The 23033-nt window shown below is 36.6% G+C and overlaps 1 protein-coding gene across 1 annotated transcript in view; it reads left to right on the top strand.

Annotated features, from left to right (window-relative positions):
- Positions 1–385: 385 nt before the first annotated feature.
- Positions 386–23033, top strand: part of SHC3 (SHC adaptor protein 3) — a 58868-nt gene continuing 36220 nt past the window's right edge. Inside the window, exons 1-2 of the mRNA XM_009480976.1 lie at positions 386–925; positions 21015–21085. Of these exons, the coding sequence (XP_009479251.1) occupies positions 386–925; positions 21015–21085 (611 nt within the window). The remainder of the gene's footprint in view (positions 926–21014; positions 21086–23033) is intronic.

The following is a 23033-nucleotide window of genomic DNA, read 5'->3' as shown; positions in this document are numbered from 1 at the left end:
AGTGTGCTGTAAGTGGGTGGATGGGTTTTTTTCTTCTTTTTTTTTTTTTTCTACAGGAAGTGATTTGCAGTGTTCACTGAGCCTTTTGTTGAAAAGGGTCCTTCTCATTTGTGTGAGTCATGCTTTTGCTGTGAGCGAGTTGGCAGCTCTAAGCAGGACTGGGATCTCTGTCATAGAAAACTGTTACTTCACCCAACCTTAACAGGGAACCATAAGAAATTTCTTAATTTTTTTTTTTTTGTCCTTTCTTATACTCTTTTCTTTTTTACCCCAAAATCTTGTTATCCGGCCGTGTTGTTATGAATCGCCTGCTATGTTAGTACAGGTGTCTCCTGCGCTGGCATCAGATTTGCCAGAACATATGCAGGAAACCAGATAGAAGGGCATGCTTCAACGTACCAAGTATAACCGCTTCAGGAATGATTCGGTGACATCAGTTGATGATCTTATTCACAATTTGTCCATGAACAGCAAGGTCTCAGCAGTTGCTACGACTTCAACAGCACCTTCGTACCTGGTCTCGCCAGAGGTTCTCCGCAAGGACCAAGAAGATGGACCCACCACCCTGTGTACCCTCATCCATAAAGTGTCCCACTTGAAACTCTCTCACACGGGCAGCCTTTTGGGTATCAAAAACCTCTCCTCTGCAGTAAAGGAGCTTGCTGTCTCCAAGTTGCAGGGAAGCTCGAGTGCTTCTAGCTCAGCAGCAGGGGCTTCAGACAACACATGTAACCTTGTCTCTGCCACTTCGTGTTCTCAGCAGGACGTGAGCAAGATGAGTATGGGGAAAAAACCACGGTCAGAGGAAATGCACCCAGGAGGTGAAGACTGGAATCAAAGTAGCAGCTTTGTCAATAAACCCTCTCGAGGATGGCTGCACTCGAGTGAGAAGATCCTGGGACCTGGTGTGACATACATTGTGAAGGTTGGTCTGATTTCTTCCATTCTCTGTTTTTATCAATGAAAAATTCGCTGCTGGTTTTGATGACAGGCTAGACAGGCTGAAAGGATCTCTGTTTGTATATTCCTTTTTTTGTGCATAATGCATGGTATGTAAATGCAGAAAGGCAGGGTTGGGAAGCTGTGTTAATTTGTTAAATTAGAGCAAACCTGCAAATAGGTTCTTTGTCAAATAATGTTCTGCAGCTATGTAAAAATACTGTTCCTAAGCTAAAAGCTGGTTTTCTTACTTTTTGTTTTGGGGTTGTTTTTTCCTTCTTCTGAATTTAGGTTTTCAGTGTTATCTAGCATACTGTATATATCTTGGATACATAGGCTTTCAATATGTCTGGTGCAATATACAGGAGGAAAGAAAGAGTCCTTGATGTGTGAAGAACTGTTAATCTTGCATGATATTTCAGTTTGAAAATACCTCTAAAGACATGTGTGTTTTTAAAGTGAAATTATATTTGAAATCTTAGAACAGCAATGCACAGAGCACAATTCTTATCATGTTCCACAAATAGAAATAGTGTTGTGGGTAGAGCAGGAAAATGCAGCTTGTTTTACATAATGAGAATTCAGCCACCTTAAATGTTATTGCTCTTTTCAGTTCATTGATACAGCATGTCAAGAGCAGAGAATGCTAAGTTTACAGGGTAATATTTCCATATGCTTTGGAAGTATTTTGAAATGACCGATCAAATTAGATCCTTTGAGAGAAGGGTATGTGCAGTGTTTTTGTAGTCAGGTAAGATTCTGGTTACACCTTCCAGCACAGTGTGCAGAAAGTGTAAAAATAACGTTATTGTCCAGAATTCGTTCTTCAGTCACCATGTTTTATTTGCTGAGTGGCATTTGTATCTAAGTGTTAAACTGTTTTGTAGCAGACTATTAATAAGATTACAGGTCTATTTTTAATCTCATTTTAGGTATAAAGTCACAGTGTGACTTTATATCACTATGCTTTAAAACTGAGTGACAGCCTTGTTGCTTAACTCTCACTGTTTTTTCTCAAGTCTCATTATCAAAAGCTGAGTGCATATTTAACAGTTGGAGCACTAGGAAGCAGTTTTCATTTCTTTCTGTTAGTGGTGATGGTAGATTTTGCAAGTGATGGTAAATTGAGTAAGTTGGCCAATTCAGAGCACTATTGAAATTGTACTGTCTTTTTTACTACTTTTAAATTTACTGGAACTACAAAACAGTCAGTGCTACCTTTCAGAACAGAAACTGCTGCTCTGTTACTGTTTTAGAAGTGTCTTGATAAAAATAACCCACTGATGCTAGATATAGTGGTGTTGAGACCCCGTCATTCTTTTGCATGGAAAAATTCTGGTTAATGGAAGGTCATTTACCATTTTCCCATTATCTCAGGGAACTCAGCTATTTTATTTTACTTATTTTGCTTAGGATATTGTAAATAGGCAGATAATGACTGTGAGAATTCACTGCTGCTGTTTGTCTTACCTGAAGTGATCATTATGAAGCAGAACAAACACAGTATTCATTTTCTTAATTTTTTCAGTGGTTGACCTTCTGTATGCTAGAGGAAGCTGATATTCTTGAATTGAAAATAGGATTAAAATTATATACAAGTGGACTTATATTTAAAGTTAATAATTAACCCATATCTAACACTGATAGTAGAACAAATATTTTAATTAGCACAGCTGGTATCAAATACATTAAAGTGCATTTATACACATTATGTATATTAGAATTTTCAAAATAAATCATTAGCACCACACAACTTACATTTTAGGTGTTTGTTAATGTCATTAAAATGTACAGAATCTAGGTTATTGTTTCCATTAAAAAAATAGGGTGATATCTTTAACTTCATGCTCTCTAGCATATAGAGTCCCAGAACAGTGCTCTAAATGTAAAAACAAAGGTTAAAAATAAATCTCAAAATCAGTGGTTAATGAATGAATGAAAATAAACCGGTCCTGGTTAGTTCATAATTTGCCTGTTCATTAAGTATCTCAGAATTTTCCTCAGCAACTGCAGATAAGAATAGAAGTGCAGTTCCCACATCATTAAACATTGTTAGTTCCCAGGGCTTTTATGCATTCAGACCATCAAATCAATACATAGATAATGTACACTGAAGGGAAAAATTCCTTGGATACCTCATGGCTATACTGACTATCTGGGGGACTCCTACCATGTTTAATTAGTACCATATGCCTTGCAGAAAATTCCATATGCCATTAGTTAAATGAGGCAAAATTAGATTTGTTGGTAACCAGCAGAGCTTTTATCATTTTGTATGTAAATGTACACTGGGTTACTATTTTCTTATTAATCCACATTCAAAACATGAAAATTACCTATGGGACAGGGTAAATTGTAACTAGTGGGCAGTTTGATAACTCACACCAGAACCTTCTGAAGTAAGAGACACAAAGTTCCTATGCACAATGTTTGACAAATCTATAACTGTCCCCACATTTTCACGTATTACCCATTTTTTAAATGGGCAGTGTAACTCTAATGCTTAAAAATGGCTATAGGATTATGGTAAACAGGAACTGTGTTCTGATCTTCATGGTCTGCTGTGATGGAATTATTTTCAGCCATAAAAATGCTGGCACTTTCTGTATTTTTTTTTAGTTCCTGTGGCTTTCATGTTGCATTTCTATATATAATTTTTAAAGGGAAAATTTTTACAAAAGCAAAAAAATATTTTTTTAACAAGTTAGACAATGACCATAGCCATATTAGGGGCCATGAAGTGGTAAGGTACTGATATTTTACTTAACACTACTGCTGAACAGTTTAACAAATTATGGATTAATGAACAAAAAATGAAAGAGTCTGCTGTGGTGGAAGTCATTGAAGAGCTCAGTGTTTTCCCCATAGAGGGACTGATTACTATACAGAGTGATTATAAACATTCATGTTGTCAGAAAAACAAATACATATAATAAAAAAATGTAAAACTGTGTAATGTAACAGTAGTTAAATGTCTCAATGAAATCTGTTTGTTTCCAGTGATAAATGTCTACTGATGAGTTTCATTGGGTAATGGCATAGATGTTTTGGGTTTTGTTACATTTAATTAAGAGCACAATCAACAGTCAAGATGCAAATGTATGTCTGTCTTTAGGTAACTCATGGTTGGGTTTTCTAACAAGTGTTGATGAGTCTAAAATGCTGTTTCTCAGCAGTCCAAAACTAAATAAACCCAAAATATTATAGTATAATTTTATAATAGTATATACAGCATATCCGAAAGAACTAATGAACTGTAAAACCAAGATAGTGGTATAGAACAGACCTGGGTAAATCTAGTGTTAAAAACCAGATACAAAGATAGTATCTGAGAGACAGGAAGGAAAAAGGACTTTGTCTAAAATAAGCACCACAAGCCAGGCAAATCATATTTCAGTGAAAATCATATTAAATTATTAATATAGCAAAGTATCTAAAGAGTATAATCCTAAAGAGTATGATCCTAACTACAATTATTTCTTTAACATCTTAACACTTTCATGTCTTGGGAGGGGATAACAGCAATTTAGGTCTGATGAGGAAAATAGACATCTTTTGTGAATCTGTTCAAACACATCACCAAGTAAAGGCTTCAGTTCTGCAATCATTTCTGCATGACACTGTTTATGGGAATATTCTCATTGAAATAATTGAGGCTACTCCTATATGCTGGAAGTTAAGTATGTGCTTAAGGATGAACTCAATTGCTGTGTTACATGCTCTTATTGCATCCTTTTATTCTGTACTATAGTCTTCCCTTCAGCGTATATGCAGGGCAGCTGTGATTTTAGCAGATCTCTGCAAGTAGACACAGAATTTACAAAATTACTTTTCTCTTTAGTGGCTAACCCAGACTGCGAAGCACAGCCTTAAGTGGAGCTAACATGGTGGAAACTGCAACATATGCGGCCTTCCCCTAGAAGATTTCAGGGCCCTTTGGAAGAATGTTTCCCTTTTTTTCTTTCTGCTCTAACCAGAATTGATTAGCTGCTGATTTGAAGTAGGAGCAAGATACCAATGCTTCGTGGCTTTGTGGTAGTACTCTTTGCTCACCTGTTTGAAAGGTATACAGTGTAGCCTGTAAGAAAAAAAGAAGAGGGTTTCTTACTCCTTTAAATAGACATAAAGTAATATTTACATCTACTTGTTAAAAAAAGGACAATATTAACATTACAGCAAGACTTCTTAGTTTCTCTTTTTAGTTGATGCTAAATTTATCTTTGTTACAGAAAAATTTGTGCAAGGTTTTTTTGTTTGGTTGGGTTTTTAATCAGATTTAAAGTCTGCTTCTATCAGTAAAGTTGCAGCAGTGTTAATGGTTAATCACTGAGAGTTTGACATGGCCCAAGTGAAAATGTACTCTGTAGGATTTTGTGCATGTGATTTTAATAATAAGGAACACAGTCCCAAAGCACCCTGTTTGTAATGAGGTTTACATGTTTAAGAAGTGGGTTGTGTGTTTCAGACATATGGTGATAATAGGACTAAATACCAATCCTTTAGTTCAGAGTCTGCTTTCACCACCCAGGTACCCAAACAGTGTTAGCCAGAGCTCAAAGACTTACAAAACTGGCTTATCACTGTGGATTTTAAAGCTGTGTGCATGCAGATTAGGGGAGAGAGAAGTAAGTGACAAAGACAGCATTGGTTTTAGCAATTTATCCCTCCTAGTATGCCATATTCCTTTGCAATCAGTTAGCATCCTTCGCATTTTCTTTCGCTGTTAGTTGCGCTATGAAAGAACAATATTGCTGCCTGTTGCTCTGTCGAAAACCTCTTGAGCTCCATGGATTCACATCCATGTGGGTTTGTTGTACAGCCCACAGATATGAAAGGAGCATTTCTCACAGAAATTAAATCAGATCCTATGAGCAAAAATCATAAAGTAGAGTCTTTAATTATAATATTATTCTAATTACATGAATCAAGTACTATTTCTGTACATTTGCACACCTTTCATACAAAGCAAAGTACGTAATGATTTTGGTACTGAAGGATTCAACTCTCAACATGAATGTCTGGTCTGCAGCCATTTGGAGTGTTTGCAAAATGCCTTGGAAACTTTGGCATAATTTCCACACCTAGGGTTATTTCATGAGTGACACAATTTGGGCACTGTTAATGTTGATTTGAATAGTTAAAGTCAGAACTGTATTTTTTTAAAGCAAAAATTATACAGTCCTGCTAGTTATTTAGTTTTAAAATCCACAACTGAATTTAGCTGGTGGGTTTAGGAGGTAAAACTGCACTCAGTCAGAATTCCTTCTCTCTTTTTCCTTGGAAATCAGATTGTTGGTTTCTTTACTTGTCTTCAAATAATGGTTACAGTAAGAATACCGTGTGCCCAATGTAAATATCTGCCACTACAAACATAAAGAAAACCCACAGATGAACCGAGATCTTCAGGGAAAACCCATGCCTTTCTTTGCTGCTGGAGACAAGGCACTCCTTTGTCCCCTAGCCACATAACCCATTGAGGAACCTTGTCTCCATTAACACACTGCTTGTGCTGCAGCCTGGCTTCATTTTATGATAGAAAGTGGAAGTAAATGCACAAAGTATCAATATTAAATTTTCTTGTTGTTTGCAGTGGGAAAAATGCAGATCTGCCCTGGGATAGTGCCAGAGACAGCCAGCCTTCCTAGCTACTGACACTCTTTCAGGGTGATTTACTCCCCTAAGCAATGAAACAAATTCCATAGTCGTAGAGGAAGAGGGGTTCAGTATTGCTTCTCTACAGTTCTACTAGTCATGCAATATTCATATTTCATCTGATTCTATATATTTATGATAAAATGTGATGCAGCTCTACCTTTGGCTGCTCCAGGCAGGTCTGAAGCAGAGCCTGTCCATTTGAGTTGTGATGGGGATAATGATGGGACTCAGTGCAACTGCATTTCCAGTCATCACTTGTTTTCAGAGAGGGATTGGCCACAATTTAATACGGGTAATCTAGAATGTTTTTTTAATAATTGGTAGATATTCCCCTAGATTTTTCAAATAAGTTTTTCATAGGGCCAGGAAAGATTTGTCTCAAAAGGTTGACTCAGACAATCCAAGTCACAGCTAAAAGTTTAAAGACTAAAAAAGGCCCTTTGAAATTCGACAGGAATGGCAAGCAAAAAGCTAAAAGATAAAAATAAACAGAGTGTAGGGAGACACAAAGAAAATAATGTGAGGTAAACAGAAAAAGCTGTCTAGGCCTTTTTTCCACAGCACAATCACATTATATTTGCTGATAGAGGGGTTTTTTACTTTTTTTGTTATCTCAGAAGAAGTCCTGAAATTAGAGACATAAGTTGACCAAATACCTTAAATAGTAAGGACAAGACTGAGAGAGAGATATTTTATCTTAAGATATTATCTTAACTAGCTCAACACCATTTCCATGCTTCTGGATATGTTGTTGTACTAACATGCTTTCATTCCCATTTTTGGCTCTTATTAGCACAGGAATTATACAAGAAAGTTCACATCTCATTGGATGCCAGCATCCTGACTGACATTTGCCACTGCATACCTCGGATGAAGTACTTATCAGAAACAGAATTGTCTGTTTTCTTAATGACAAGCTGCTTGCTTTAACCGCAGGACATTCTAAAAGTACCCTTAACTTTCCAAGAAATTAGAATGTTTCTGTAACACTGCCTTTGCCACTGAACGTAGGGGCCGTGTTTTGTTGCCACATGTTGAGTGCAGATGCTACAGGGCCATTCATTTTTACTTACTTTTTTCTAAAGTCTGAGCAGGAATGAAGAGAAAAGGCCAGGTGGATAAACTATGCAGAGTCTCCTTCTGAAAGGAAATAATTAAGTGTGAAGCTGCACTGCAAACACCACAATAAACTGTTAAAAACATATCAGCAAAGTGTTTTGAATCTACCCAAAGCCTTTTCTTGGGTCAGAGACAGAAACTATGAAGGCCGTTGCCAATATGGTCCTGTTCCTAGGTGAGTGTTATCCTTAACAACACTCAGGCATGATAAAAACCGTTAGAATTAATGAGCTTTACAAGGGCCTGGTATGAAATCAAGCTGCACTGGCAGATGCATTGAACCTGTTTCTCTTACAGCATTTCAGCAGCATTAAGAAGGCAATGAAGTCTGGCTCACTCTACTGTAGGATTAATAATAATAATAATAATGATAATAATACCTAGTTCCTATGGAACACTCATTGTTAATAGATCCTCATGCTCTACAAAGTGACGTTTATTTACAAGCTTTAATACAAAGCACTATTTAATGCAAAATATCAAGCTTTTGATTTTACTGAAGAGGAAATAAAGATGTAGAGGATTTAAGTCATTTGCTTGAGGGTGTCTTGGGAATTATTGACAGAGGTGAGACCTACACAACACCTAATAGCAGTGCTCTTCCACCGGACCCAACTGCTCTGTAAAGCTGCTAGAGTGAAGGTCTGCTGCTGTAAAAGGTCTCTAGCTGAGTAGGCAGAATAGGCAACTCAGAAAATACCTTTTCAGTTTGCAAACTGAAAACATTTGTGACAGCAATTAGAGTAGAAATTTTGAAGGGACAGAAAGACAACCTTGCCCAGGTCAGCAGATGCTACCTTTGAATCATGGTCTTTTATGATGCACTTGTAATAATTGTCAAAGAAGGTCATGCAGCACACAGTGCATGCCACAACAGAGAGGGAGAATAGAAGATTCCCTATGAAATGCATACCTAAAAATATTTTGTAAAAAACAATACATTGTTTATAAGGTCAGTGTTCATATGATATATGGATGTTTTGTAGCATCATAGTTGTAGAGAATACCCTGGATACAGTGACATAAAAGATAGGTTTTGCTCATGTTAGAGACTTAGTCTGGTATATGTTGTGAGCTTGAAGTGAGCAATATTTATGAATGTAGTTTTTAGATCAGCGTTATGAATTGCAGTTCAGGTTGCTCAATGATAGGCAGAAGAGTACTAAGTTATGTGAGAGACATCTGAAGAAGTAGAATTGATGCGCAGCCTGTAGAGCTAGGTGCAGTGGACTTTTCAAGTTGAAACAAGATAGAGACTGCTTAAAATACTGCTATTTATGTAGTGTACATTACTCCTGGATTTGAGACTGTTCTGTAACCATTGATTTGTTACACCAGTAGTTACATTGGATAAATAGACTGCATATGAAGCAGGCCCATTCTGGAAGAGAAAACTTAAAATACTGATTATTGAAGATGTATCTTTCTGTCATTTTGAACCTTTTGTAAATTAATTTTATAGTCATAAAATAAGCAGAGAGCACTAAGTAAACAGAAACATTTTATGAACCCTCAAGGAGCTGGAAGAACAGGGCTGTTCAGTGCAGGGGACACAAGCTGAGAGCTGCAGGTGTCCATTCTGAGCTGACCCTGACTTCGGGGCTTTTGGGCTGGGGTGGTAGGGAGGGGTCCCAAGCGAGGCTGGTCAGGGCCATTAGGGCCTGATGGTACCCCCACCACCCCAGAGCACCTCTGCTGGGATTCTTCCTGGCTTTTATGCTGCAAGAAGGTCTTCCAGAGATTTTTTCATGCTTTAAATCCAAACCAGGACGTCTCTTGCCTTATTCCTCTGTTCTGCACATTGGAGGTCACCTTCTGGGCACTCTTACTGTCAACACAAGTAAATATAGCTTAAGTATAAGAAAGTTAATGATTGATAAAGATTCAGGAAAAAGATCTGTTTTAATTGCTAGACCCTTGTGATGAAGACTAGAGCTACATACAGCGTTGATATAAAAAAGGACTCCCTCTCCCTCCCTCTATGTTTTGGATTTTCAGTTTTAACAGTGACAGGTCCTCAGGTCCTTCCTAAATCACACCTCCAAATTTTGAAAGCATAGCCGTATAGCATTTCAGATACTTAACATAGGTTTATATTTGGCATAGTGGAAAAGCACCTGTTAGATCTTCCATCTTCTGGGTCTGTGCTTTAATAATACTCCTCATCAAGCAGTTCTGCTTAATGACTGAGGTAGTATAAATTCTTGAATAACTAGATATGTTTACAGTGTACATATTTACAGTTTCATATGCCTAATTATGATTTTCAGCTATTGAAGCATAATGTTTTGGCTGCAGAAGCTTTTGCATGTTTGTGTTAAAGGAATTCGGATGCAGAATATAAGCTGCTAGAACTAATCTGCCTGGTGCTTTAAAGGGAAATATATCTTAGTGGATATTCAAGGTAGCAAGCAAAACAGTCCGGAAAGTGCTCACTGAATTAAAGTACACGATTGTGAAAATGAAACAATTAAACTGTGATAATGCAGTGCATACTCTAAATGGTTCACAGTGATTAATATCACACTGCAGTAATTGCATTCACCCTGTGTTATGTATTTTTAAAATTAAACCTGAAAGGTATAGAACTAGAGTTTTTTTCCAAATGTAGCGTTTGTAAACAAAATTTTGGCACATACAAAAAATTCAGGCATAATGCAGAATGTGTTTACAGTTAAAATAATAGAATAAATTGTTGTGCAATGTGTGCACTTTTGGTTCTAGCATTTCTGACGTTTTGCATGCAAAAACACATATCTGTAAAATAAGAACATAAGAAATATGGTACCTGCAAAGCTACTGATATGGGATTTTTGTGGAATCTTGTGAAAGCCCAGTCCATTTAGCATCTGAACTGTGTGAGTATTTTTGAGCGTGATGTTGGCAATCTTATTTTATCCACATATGAGTAAGAAATAAGAAAAAGGTATTTTCTTTGAAGATGCGTTGTTTTCAACCACATTTGAGATGGAGATTAGAAAATTGTCAGAAGGAAAATTTGCTTCCTAGTGGTATCTTTCCGCTTACTAGCAAAAAATGAGACCTTAGAGTTGACTTAAAAAATTGCTTTTCAAGATAAGATAAAATATATTCTTCTTCCCCTAGCTGAATTCTTGGCCTTTTTTTTTTTTTAAGGGGTTCTGAATCATGCTGCCAGAATGCTTTTACTGGGGACAAACATAAAACTATTATTAATATCTAGTAAGAATTGTAGACGTATCCCAAATAGAATGGATTCTTCTTTTTCTTACGGAGGTGTATAGGATAGACTTTTAAGTTGTTTTCTTACTGTTAAGATGCTGCATATTCTCATGTTGTGTGGAGATTTCTACAACTACTCCTGTCTGCAACTCTGATACAGGAAAAGTAGCAAAAATCCAGTTTATTCTAGTAAAATCAAGTGAAAATACATTCTATCAACAGAGGGAAACTATACTTTGAAATACGGTGAAAATGTTGCATGCTGTTGCACAGCTTTTCTTCAGATATCTCCTTTTCCCAGCAACTGATAACAGTCACATAAAATCTTCATCATACTTCAGGGTTAAGAGACATGGAAGGTATTGCTTATTATTGTTCTACCTTCTGTCCTTCTGTCCTGATATTGGTGGCACATAAGAATATTTTCTTTTGCAAATGCTGTGTTCTCTCTGTGCCCCATCATCAACAAGATTTGGAGGCATTCAACAGGTTGTCATGTCTTCTCCAAGGCATCTTTGTTTATGTGAATACCTAGCTACTGAAGAAGGACTTTATAGGTTTTCTGATCTCTGTGGGAGAAAAAGGAATAACCTATTTCCAGCTTTTTCAGAGTGTTGGCAAATCTTGATATCTTTTTATATATAATCATATTTGTCAGTTTATTAATAGATATATACAGCTGCCCACTGAAACTTTAAAATAGTTATAAATATTTATATACTGCAATTCAGAAATAATAACAAATCAGTGGGTGTTTTAGACTTAGGATTTTTTTTAGGATTCACGATAAGCATTCTTAATAACAGTGGCACTGTATGTTTATGCATGCTTGAAGTCAATATACAGGATTTCAAGGACTGTGTATATATATTAAAAATACAGACATGCGTATATATAATATACATAAATAAAAGTATGTATATATAAATAAATTATTTTTTGTCATGTTAAGGCGGATTGATTCTTTTTATCATTTAAGCAACACAATGCAAGGAAGACGTGAAATAGAACAATATAGTTGCCTTCATTTGTTTAGAAGCTCATTTTTCTATTGGCAGTGCGTTAGACTTAGGATGAATTTACTTAGATGAAAAAGTTTCACAGCCTTTCAGTATTAATTAGTCAATGCTAGGCACTTTGTTTTATAGTTGATCCCAGGATCCCTCTGGAAGTGAGTCTTGCTTTACTTATGACTGAAAGCTTTTATGAAAATCTTCAGGAAATTCACTGTAAAAGGATTTACATGATTAAAGCTAGACGTCTAGCAAATATGCAGTGACTCACAGTCATGCAGTGAAAATTTTAAAATGTGACCTTTCTTTTTATTATTTTGTACTCTGGAAGCTAAACAAATACTGTTTCTGTTTGGTGCAGTGAATCAAAATATATCAAGGCACAGACATACAGAGAAAGTCTTATTTCCCTGCAGCCTCTTATGAAAATTTTTTATAACTCTACTATGATCATTAAATCAAGAGCTTATACAGGTTACTTCTTTTACCAAAATAGTTTAACAGCGTAATTTTAGCAGCATTCCTGTTAGTGAAAGTCCAAGCATTCAGTTCAAAGCACAAAATACACAAGCAATACATTGTAAACATTGTAAGTTGCCAAAATAGCATTGAATTATACTGAAAATAATGTGTTAATTAACAAATCCAAGTATATAAATCATAGAAGTAATTTCTGGGATGTACTGATCTCATGTACAAAATAGATGTGTTTGCCTCCTAAATCCCTTCATTATTACAGTTGTGCACACCTGAGCCTTGTGTTCAAAGACGATAAGGCAGTTCATTGAAAGAGTAGGCTAACATTCACCAGTTGTGAAGTCTGCGTATATAGGGACATTTAAAATATTTTTATACTACACAAGCTGGTTATTGTACAAGAGGAAATAGAAAAGAGCTAGGTATTAGCCAAAATTGGAGGTATTCTTGGGAGAGCTGTGTTCCCTGCTCACCCATTATTGAAGAAGTGAGCCACCTATTTCCAAGAGAAATGCAAACCTATTGACAGTCATATCCATCATCATTTGTACTAGTTCAGAAGCCCTGTTGGTTTACTTGTCTCGTGGAGTAATTTGTGATGATAAATTTACAGCCAAAGGGTCAAGGCTTATTTGTAGTTGAACCCCGAAGACGACGTGTTTTTAGATTTTCTGTTCCATTTCCATTCAATCAATCCTTACTTAGAGTTTTCTGTCTGGATTAGAACATGCATTCTTTAATGAGAAAAAACCCTTTGGGGGAAATATTGATTCACTGTAAAGCTCTATACATGATTACTTACTGGTATAAAAATTACCAACTGCAGAAGTATGAAAGCACAGAAGAGTGCCTTTCTGTTTTTCACGACAGCATATGTTTATGACACATTTTTGGTGTTAGATTCTGATAATGTCTAAATATAGGGCCTTTTTCTCATTCAGAACAAGGCTGCCAGTGTTTCTTTCATGCAGGATTGCTGCTGCCCTGAGCAGGTATGCTGTTGTGCAGGTACCAGGGAAGCACGGGGCACAGGTACAGAGCAAATTTCTCAGCATATGCTGGTAGGGAACACTCATCAGGTACCCTCAGAGACCTGTGTCTTCAAGTAGTCCTGAAGATGTGTCTTGCCCCAAGGGGAAGGAAGGGCAGCAGACCATGGCATGGCTGGGAGAATAACACTCATGTTAGGTAGGATCTCAGTATCGTGTTACCTGATAGCTAAGCAGAGCATTTAAAGGCAGATACTTATATCCCAAACTACCAGAGAAACTGAAATCTCTAGCAGCTGACTTAAAGCTTTGTGACTACTGCTCATACAAATTTATTTCTCTCTGCATATCCAGTCTTGCTTCTGCCCACAGCTTTTTCTAATATTGTAACTCACCCTACATTAGAAATGTCACAGAACTAATCTTCCATTCCATCCTTTGCTTAAAATATCTAGGTAGACTGACATAAATCTGAACAGTTGCATGCATGTGAGACCTTCTTCCCACTACATGGCCATCTGCTCAGTCAGTGGTAGCTACTATTTGCCAAAGGCTGCTTCATCTGCCCAATGAGTTCTTTGCATTATCAGCAACACCTGCAGTGAAAGGGTGTCCAGCAGACTTCTGTGGTGCCGGAGTTTGGATGGGATGTTTGCCACAGTGATGGCAGGACAATGTACAGAGGTTCTCCACCTACCAGGAAAACGTTTGCCCGAGGTTTAGCAAACAGCCTCTTAACACTGGGCAGCTGTTAAGGTTAAAAAAAAAACAACAAAGAAAGTTTATTGCACATCAGAGTGTAGGTCTTCAGCAAATGCTGACTTTTTGGTGATACACAGACATACCTCCCTATATTGCTCCCTTTTCTTCTAGTTTGGCTTCAGAAGTAGCTCCTGTGCTCCAGTGGGCTAGCTGACTGTTGAGGCCAGAAAGATTTACCGAGCTCCCACCAAGATCTATGTCCCAGTCAGGTACCTGAGCCACCACCTTAGGTCAATGGCTAGCATCGTATGCGTAAAGTCCCTTTGCATATACTCTTTTTCAGTATGAATGCAGTAACTCTATACTTAAAAGATTGCAAATGTAAATTCAGCCTTAGGAGCTTCCCACAATCTTCAGTCGTCATGACTGCTCATGACATCAGCTCATATCCTACCTCTTGTCTGCTATACTCATGGAATATGCATGACAGCTTCAGTCTTTGCTACGCAGAGATGTCTTCATAGTATCCCTCCTTCTAAAGCCATCCTTTTATTCAATGTGAATTAAAAACATAGGCTGCCTCCATATTTAGCCTGACTAAATGCACCATTTACCTGTTTTGAAAAGGTTTGAAAGTCTTTCTGGTAACTGGCAAGAGGATTTATGCTTTTCAAGCTGCTGTATAAGCACATCATATGTTAAATCATTACTATTGGAAACAAAATTTTATACAAACTTACGTGAGTGCTGTAAATACTGGTCAGTATTAGCTGTTGTTAAAGACTAAGCATTATTAGCAAATGATTGCAGTTAAAGTAACTGTGCTTAAGAGTATAGCCCGTAAAGAAGCTTGCTAGGTTTGTGGGTAACATGCAATACATCCCCACTGTTAGCACACTCTCCTTCTTTCCTTTCATTTTGCTTTGCTAATGGGAGAATCTAGGTGAAGAACTCAGCAAGGTCAGTTTTCTATGTCTGGGCCATTTGTTGTCATCAGAATGAGGAGCCACTGTTTCATATTAAAAAGAGGATTCCAACATGTACCTGGATGCAGAGCCATGTCTCCAGACCTTCTCTGCCTCCCACACAAATCTGATGAGCTAGCTTAGTACAGGGGTGGTGCACGCTATGTGATATGCAAAGGGTGCAAAACGATTGGTGTGGAGGCTTTATAGCCTCCTTGTATAGACTGTGTGAGTAAGGATAGAAGATTTGTCTGCAAAAATGCCAAGGAGTTACCTTTCCTCCTGAAGATCTGGAAGGAAAGGTCCTCCTGCCACGTGCCAGTATCTTTACAGCCTTTTGTGGAAGTGCTTTGCCATAGGGTAAGGCATTTTGCTATGGGTAACCGAAAGGATAATTATGTATTTCAAATTCTAGATATAACTCTGTACCCAGTTTATCTTAAAAAATAGCAAGGACTGTATTCTTACTGTTACTTCTTCAGCCAGATTTTTGTCAATGACTTCTTCCTACCTCTGTTAGTGGATAGATTCTATGAAGTACCCAGCAGACTGGCAACCACCAATCAGAGGGTTATTTTATGGATTGGCAAGGATTTTGTATTGCCAGATGTGCCTGAAGTATTTCAGAAAAATGTATTTTTCTCACTTTTTCTCTCAACATAAAAGTTTAGTGTTTTCATGAATTTATAATGCTTCTACTGTCTTCACAAAATTAGTAAATTTGCTGCTACAGGATACTATGTAGTTTAATCAAATACATATAACTACACTATCATCTCCTTATGAAGTAAAGAAGCAAATGTGTGTTGTGATAAGCTATCTTCTCTTTTTGTGATCTTTTCCTGCTGATTAGCTGAGTTAAGTAATTTGTGGTGCATGTCTCAGTCAAATTAGTAAGGTATTCAAGGTAATAAGTGTTCAGTTAAAGCACAATTAAAAAAATTAGGAAGTATTGTGGAACTTATTATTATTTTTCTTTTACTTAGTTTATTTTATTAAAAGGAACACCTTCTGATTACAGTTCCTTGTTAGTTATTTTTTCCCCACTTCAGTGGCTAGGAGAGTGGGTATTGTAAACTCAGTTAAGCTGGGAAATTCATCAAATAGGATAGGAAAAGAATTCAATTTTACTGTTTCTTACTTGCTAAAGAGAAAAACTAATTTTGTAAGATACTTGTAATTATCAATCCTGTAATCTCTGGCTATGTCTTGGGTTGCTTTTGTGTTTTTTTCTTCTCCTTTTTATGCATCAATATGGATATTAAAAATCCTGGCTGGGTCCCCAGTTACACGTGGACAAACATCTTGAAATCAAATCCTGGGCTGTTACTCTTTTTGTATTATGCCCTACTTGTTAGGGTGTGTCGAGGCTTGAATCTTAGTATGATTTGGAGTAGATTGCAAACTTGAAAGTAAGTTGTAAGTATTGTGGAACATTGTGGAACTCTTAGTGCTCATTTCTCAAGTCCCTTTGGCTGTTGATGATATCTGAAATTAGAAGGAACCATCATTTTGATGCATAAATAAATGCATGTTGCAATAAAAGCAACATAATCTGAATTTGAAATAAAAGCTTTTATTTTTAAATAAGGGAGTCCTCAACTGGAATTAACTAGCAGTTGTCAGCTCATACTAACTACTTATTTATTTTCATGGCATACTTTAATTCTGGACTAGCTCTTTGGCTAACAAGAATAAAATGCAAACCAAAAAACCCCACAAAACCAAACACCACCCCCCACTAAATGGAATCATGAAAATGTAGGCATATGACTTGAGATACACATGAGGAATAGATGTGGCAAGTGAAAAGATACTCACTTCTGCATACTTGCCAAGTAAAAGCACAGCCTAAGCCTGTGGGTGAGAAACTTGCAGTGAATTGACCAGCTTATTACCATGATATCTTATTAATACATTTCAGAAATTTCTATTTTAAAAAATTTTAAAAAATTAGATCTGCATACACCCAGAACCCCAGGAATCTGAATCTATTTTTTGAGCCCCCAGGCTATTAGCAGGAGCTACACAATGTTAGTGCAGATTTCAGATGCAATATTTGAAGGCAGTGGCTAATTTTTGGCTAACAGTACAAGTGCATGTCTGTTTGCTGATGTAACCATGTTACGTGCTACGTAACTTGCAGGAGGTTCTGTGTGTTGCAGGTACAGTCTGCAATGCTGTGAACCACTTGGACTTGATGATGGTCTTCTGGTTACACATATTAAAACCAGTCTATCTTAATTTACTAAGAATACCCATGCAGTCTTTGTGAGCTAATGATACTCCAGTAGTTCAGACTCAGAGATTAGGAGTCCTTATTTTGTTTGAGAGTAGGTGATGGGCAGATCCTTGTGCTACCCATGTTCTGGGCAGACACTCTTCCGCTAGTAGATGTGCATATACTGTTCAAGCGTTCAAGCATTCAAGCATTTGTCACTCCTAGGTTGGACTACTGCAGTGCTGTATGGGGCTACATCTTGCTATGTTTTTATAAAAATGTTTGTTGCTGTTGTTACTACCAGCTTCCGAGTCAAACAATGGAAGATTTCTTCAAGTAACTTGGTGTTTTGAATGAACTTGTTAGGAAACACTGAACAAGGTTGTTCATGTTCGTGGGGCAAAAGGCATCTCTGACAATGACTGCCTTTGCCTTTTCTCTTCACTCCAAGCACATGAATGCACTCAGGACTCCTGTGTTGAGCTGTCTGTTTGTGACAAGTGTTGGGAGAACTCAATACCCTTATGTACACAGGGTACAGTAAAAATTTTTAGTTGTTAAACAAGAATTTTCTCACTGGATCGTAGAGAAGGCAGAGGTACTTTACGGAATATGGGAAAAATCTTCACCTATGGGACAAACCAGAAACCTGGGGTATATGGTATTCTCTTACATTTACCTTGGAAAACTGTAACTAGTAAGGATGCTGGAACCTCATGCAATGGGAGAGATATGGTCCCAGGAGTACGTGGCACTCTGCTTTTAGATTCACATCAGCTTCTGCAAGATGCTGTTTAGCATGCAAAGTACTAGTTATGAATCTAAAACTTCTGAATGGGAAGGTATTCATTCATATAAAAGACTCTTTCCTTGGGGCATACTATCATTCAATGAAGGTATACAAGCTGGAAACTCATTCAAATATCAGAAAGTGGACAGAATGCAGAACGTTATCTGAGAGAGCTTGGAACTGGAAGTCCCAAATCTTCCTAATTCAAGGTGGGCTGCATCTTGGTGTATTTGTTTCCTGAGCAATGAGAGGGAGGATGCTAGTGGGAATTCATAAATATCACAGTGCACAGTAGCTGATTGGTTAGAATATACATTAAGTGCTGGGTGAAGAGGAGCTTTTTCAGAAGTAGACTGTTTTATAACTCTATTGTAAATGTTTCATGGAATGCCTAAAGAAAAAGATAGCATTTCTTTTTAATCAGGATATTTATTTGTTGAAATAAATGAATAATTTATTTACTTGCTATCTTGGTTGTATGTCTCCTTTCTGTGGATCCTTGTCAGGATGTACTTCAAATGGATATTTTTAGAGAGCAATGTTGGTCTTGGGGAATAATTGAAGCATAGCAGTAGGTGAGTTATATGTCCCTGTAGTTGGCCTTTGGACCTTTTGAATGTCAGTTATTATAGTAATTTTGTTACTTGAAAACATGCCGTGGTGATTAAGTGTTCACATCTTTTATCCCAGAAAATCAGTTGCCATCTTTGCCTTGATCAGTCAGGAATACTGCAAGCCTTAATATGTTGTGTTCAGCTGTCTCCGTGCTATACATAAAACAAGCACAGGGTAATTTTTCCATCTGACCTTCCTTTAGTCTGGTTTTGTCTCTACTTTTGTTAATGCAGATCAGGTGGTATGACTCAAAGGAGTCTAAATGCACACCTTCTAAGTATGTTTATGGGTATTTGTCTAATTATTTGTGTGTTTGACAGTGACTTGTGTGCACATGTGCTTGTGTATTTATTTGCACGCCTGCATGTACTTGTCAAACTGCCTTCCAGAGTTTGCTTCTAAAATGTTGGCCTTGGTTCTCAAAATTGTACAATTACTTCACTTTAAAAGACTTGTGGCAAATATACATAAGTGAAGAAACAAGTGCAATTCAAGAGTGTTTTAGTATCAAGTGGTCTAAATTAACAGGTTGATGAAATAATGAAAAAGCAAGTATTTCAGTAACAAAAAATCACCAGGATAGCTTTGAATAGTTATATCATTTACAGCATATTTAATTATAAAAGTATCTCATGTGAAATAAATATTTGGGAAAATTTGTCTACAACAACTTCATAGAACTAAGCAAAATGACACAAAAATAGTACAGGAAAATATCTTTCATTGCTGTATATTGGCATAAGTTAACTGACTCCAGCTGATTATCTCAACTGATGTTTAACAAACTTCATCTCCTAGCAAATCAAATCACCCTCTGAAATACTTAAAAATAGAGGTAATGGCTTAACTTCCTACATCAGAGCATGAAAATGTTGTTCTGGATGCTTTAAATACTCAGGTAGAAGTATATATAAAAAAGGCATCTACTTGTAATAAGATACAAGGGTTACCTAATTTTGCACTGATAGAGGAGTGATGATAATCTAAACAGCTTGAGAGTATGACCCTTAGCTTGAAAGGTCCATGTGCCAGGATCTCTTTAGACAAAATGTTTTTCATTAGGATTTTGCAAGCTTTTCAAAAAAGCTAAGATTGCAGGAGATTTCTAAAAAATTCTAGGAAATGGATCTTGAAACAACCCTTCCCAGAAACGAGAGGTTATTATAATCCAAGTTTGAGCAATTTAATGAATAGGAGTAATTTGATATTCTAGTTTATTTTATTCAGTGTTGTAATGACTTCATAACATTTGATAGCAATAAATTAAATAATAATGGACATCTGAAAACAAACTAGATACTCCCTTGGCTTGTAAACAGTTTGTGACATACATGTTTCTGTAGAAAAAACGTTGCTGAAATTCTAGGTAGTATAGTTACCGATGTAGTAATTCTCTAATTAAAAGGCCATTTTTTCAGTATAAATAAAATTCCCAGACACAAAATGGTGGCCTCACTTGATTTTTTGCACCAGTTTCATACCCAAATAGATTGCATTACGCTGCAAATAGATACAAAAACTCATATAAAACTGACATAAAATTTGATACAAAGCCATAGTACTAGACTAGCATTATCAGGCTCATTATGTAAAGACTGATCCCTGTTTCCCCTGACTTTCAGAAGTCAGGTGTGTGGTTGAGTACTTAACTGGCATGCAAAGATAGTGCTATGGGATATGCCAGTCATGAGCTGGTCTGTACAAAGCCACTATCCAAATATCTGACAAGAGCTGTAGCTGCATGTAGACTTTAATACATGCAAATTATGGCCACTTTTGGAAGCAAGTCTAGAAGATTCACCTGAGTTTTTCTCAATCCTGTGATAGATACTGTTATACTTTAACACATTTTCTAATGGTACACCCTCTTTTTTCATAGAGATGTAGGGCAGAAATCTGGGTCAATAAGTCTGGTCTTTGAACGTTAGCTAACCTTCAGTGCTAGATGACTTTGCTTTATCACACTTCCTTTTTCATTAATATTATTTTTTACTTTGATTAACTTTACATCTAAAATGGAACAACTAAGACAGAGGAAAATTAAAAAGCATATCAACACATTATGAACTAGTCTTACAGTGTATTACAGTGATTAGATTAAATGTAAAAAGATATGTTGAACCAAACTTGAGACTTAAATGAAATAAAATGTTTATGGAACAAATCTGTGACATACAAGAACATAATCGTAAAAACCTACCTGACACATAGGATAAATCAAATGTAAAAATAAGAATTGTACAATGCCTTTTAATGATTAGCTGCATTTTCTCCCAGAACTCAAGAATAATTATAATATGTTTTCCAACTGTTTCTTTTTCCTTACAGTACTTGGGGTGTATAGAAGTCTTACGCTCAATGAGATCTCTTGACTTCAGTACTAGAACACAGATCGCAAGGTAAGACTTTTAAAGTAACTTCTGAATTGTGTCCCCGAAGTGGAAAGGCCAGGAACATGGCAAAACACGTGATAATTTTTTGATACTCTAAGTCCACTTTTTAATTTTGCTTTTCGAGGTAAATCTCTCACCTGGTATTAATATAGCTCCAACGGGGCTTAAAGGATATTTTCTTTGTGGTCTTTTGATAGGCCACAAGCTGCTTTAGAAAATTTTTCCCTGTTTGTTATGCCAAAGAAGGCACTTACCTGGGTAACAATTTCATGACATGTAAGCCAGTGAAAATTAGAATATGCTTAAAATCTACAATGCGTTTGTCAAAATTAATCTAGGGAGCTGTTATGGAGCTGCATGTTTATTAGGTTTTTATAGTAATATCTTATGAAAAGATGTCAGATTACAGACTGGCTGTACAAAGGATACAAATGAAAATATATCACCACAATGATACCAGAGACAAATGAAAGAATGTTGTCTTTTCCAGAGTGTATGTAAGAAACAATAAACTTGTATTAGGTTCTTACCACAATTCTTTTAAACCTGTCATGGTATTTTTGTAAAAGTGGTACATAAGTACAGAACTGTCTTAAGAAGTGTCCACGAATCATTTTTTTTCTAGGAGACTATTTTCTGATAACTACAGGAAATAGTGTTTTGCGGGCATTTTCACTTGAAAAGCTGAGCTCATTGATCTCAGAGGACTGTAGCACTGACGTCTTCTAGCAACTGGAGACCACGTTTTCAAATTCTGACATTGAAATAATGAAGTAATCCTTTCCAAAGAAACACATATAAAGTGATATGACTGGATACAGTGCTTGAATTTCACCTCTTTGAGGCATCTTACAGTTGCTGATAGTCTGCCATAAACCATTTGTCATACCATAGACAGCTAAGTATTTATTTTATTAAATGAGAAAAATTACTTATTTTTAGGCTTGGATGCCAATTGTACGGTCTATATGCATTGACTTTGAGTTACACGTGCACGCAGCAGCTTTGAATTAGACCCCACGAGTCCTCACAAAATGTTAATCATTAATTTGTCAAGCTACTGTGCTGCTGAGGGGTGTAAAAGCACAAGGACAGGTAAATGGCAGAATTCTGGTTTTCAGGCAATGTAGACTATGGAGGCATTTGAGAATCTTACTACTGTGCTTTTTTAAACTCATTGTGTACATTTCTGTCATATTTGCAGCAGTGACCTTTTAAAATTATTTCATGTCTAAGCAGACTTGTAGTTCCAATGCAGGTGGCATGTTTGTGTTTACCACTTGGAAGTTAAATGATACTAGCTTATGAAACAGTTGTGATAGTTACTGGTTTTGTATTCTATACCTGAAGGTGAACCGAATTTGGCTTTGTTTTTCTGCACAGTCTTTTTCACTGTATGTCTTCATTGGAATAGTGTTCCACTTTTCTTATTATTTATCTTAAAGGCACAACTCTGCCATTAGTACTTAAGCATATTTGCTGATCTAAAGCAATATGGTCTGCACAAACAATATCTCTTTGTCTTATAGTTCTTTCAATACAAGAATTACTGGCTTTTACTGTGAAACAGACTTCGAATTATATTTTTCCGTGGAAGTTATAGCATATTAGACTACATGGTGGGCATTTTCTTGGCTTATCTTCCTCTGACCACATCTAGAGCACAGGATATTTTTTTCAAGCAGGAAGCCATATCTTCCTGTTTTGCTTGTTATTTTGCATTTGCAATTTTCTGTTTATCATAAAACAATGAAGACTCATTAACTCGTCATTCTGATCATGTAGTTCCTGATCTAAAATTTTTTTGAAAGTAGGAGTTTTTAGGTGACTTTTGAATCAGGATCTAGCATCTTAATCTGCATTTCATTAATTCATCTGGCTCTAGAAATTCCCGTGCCATGTCTTAAGTACCCACAGGAAGCAGTCTGTGCCATGCTTTGTCATGTAGCATTTC

The sequence above is a fragment of the Pelecanus crispus genome, chromosome Z (genome assembly GCF_030463565.1).
Source record: "Pelecanus crispus isolate bPelCri1 chromosome Z, bPelCri1.pri, whole genome shotgun sequence".
Lineage (NCBI taxonomy): Eukaryota > Metazoa > Chordata > Aves > Pelecaniformes > Pelecanidae > Pelecanus > Pelecanus crispus.
Note: the sequence above shows the minus strand (reverse complement) of the source record. Positions and strands in the feature narration are given on the sequence as shown.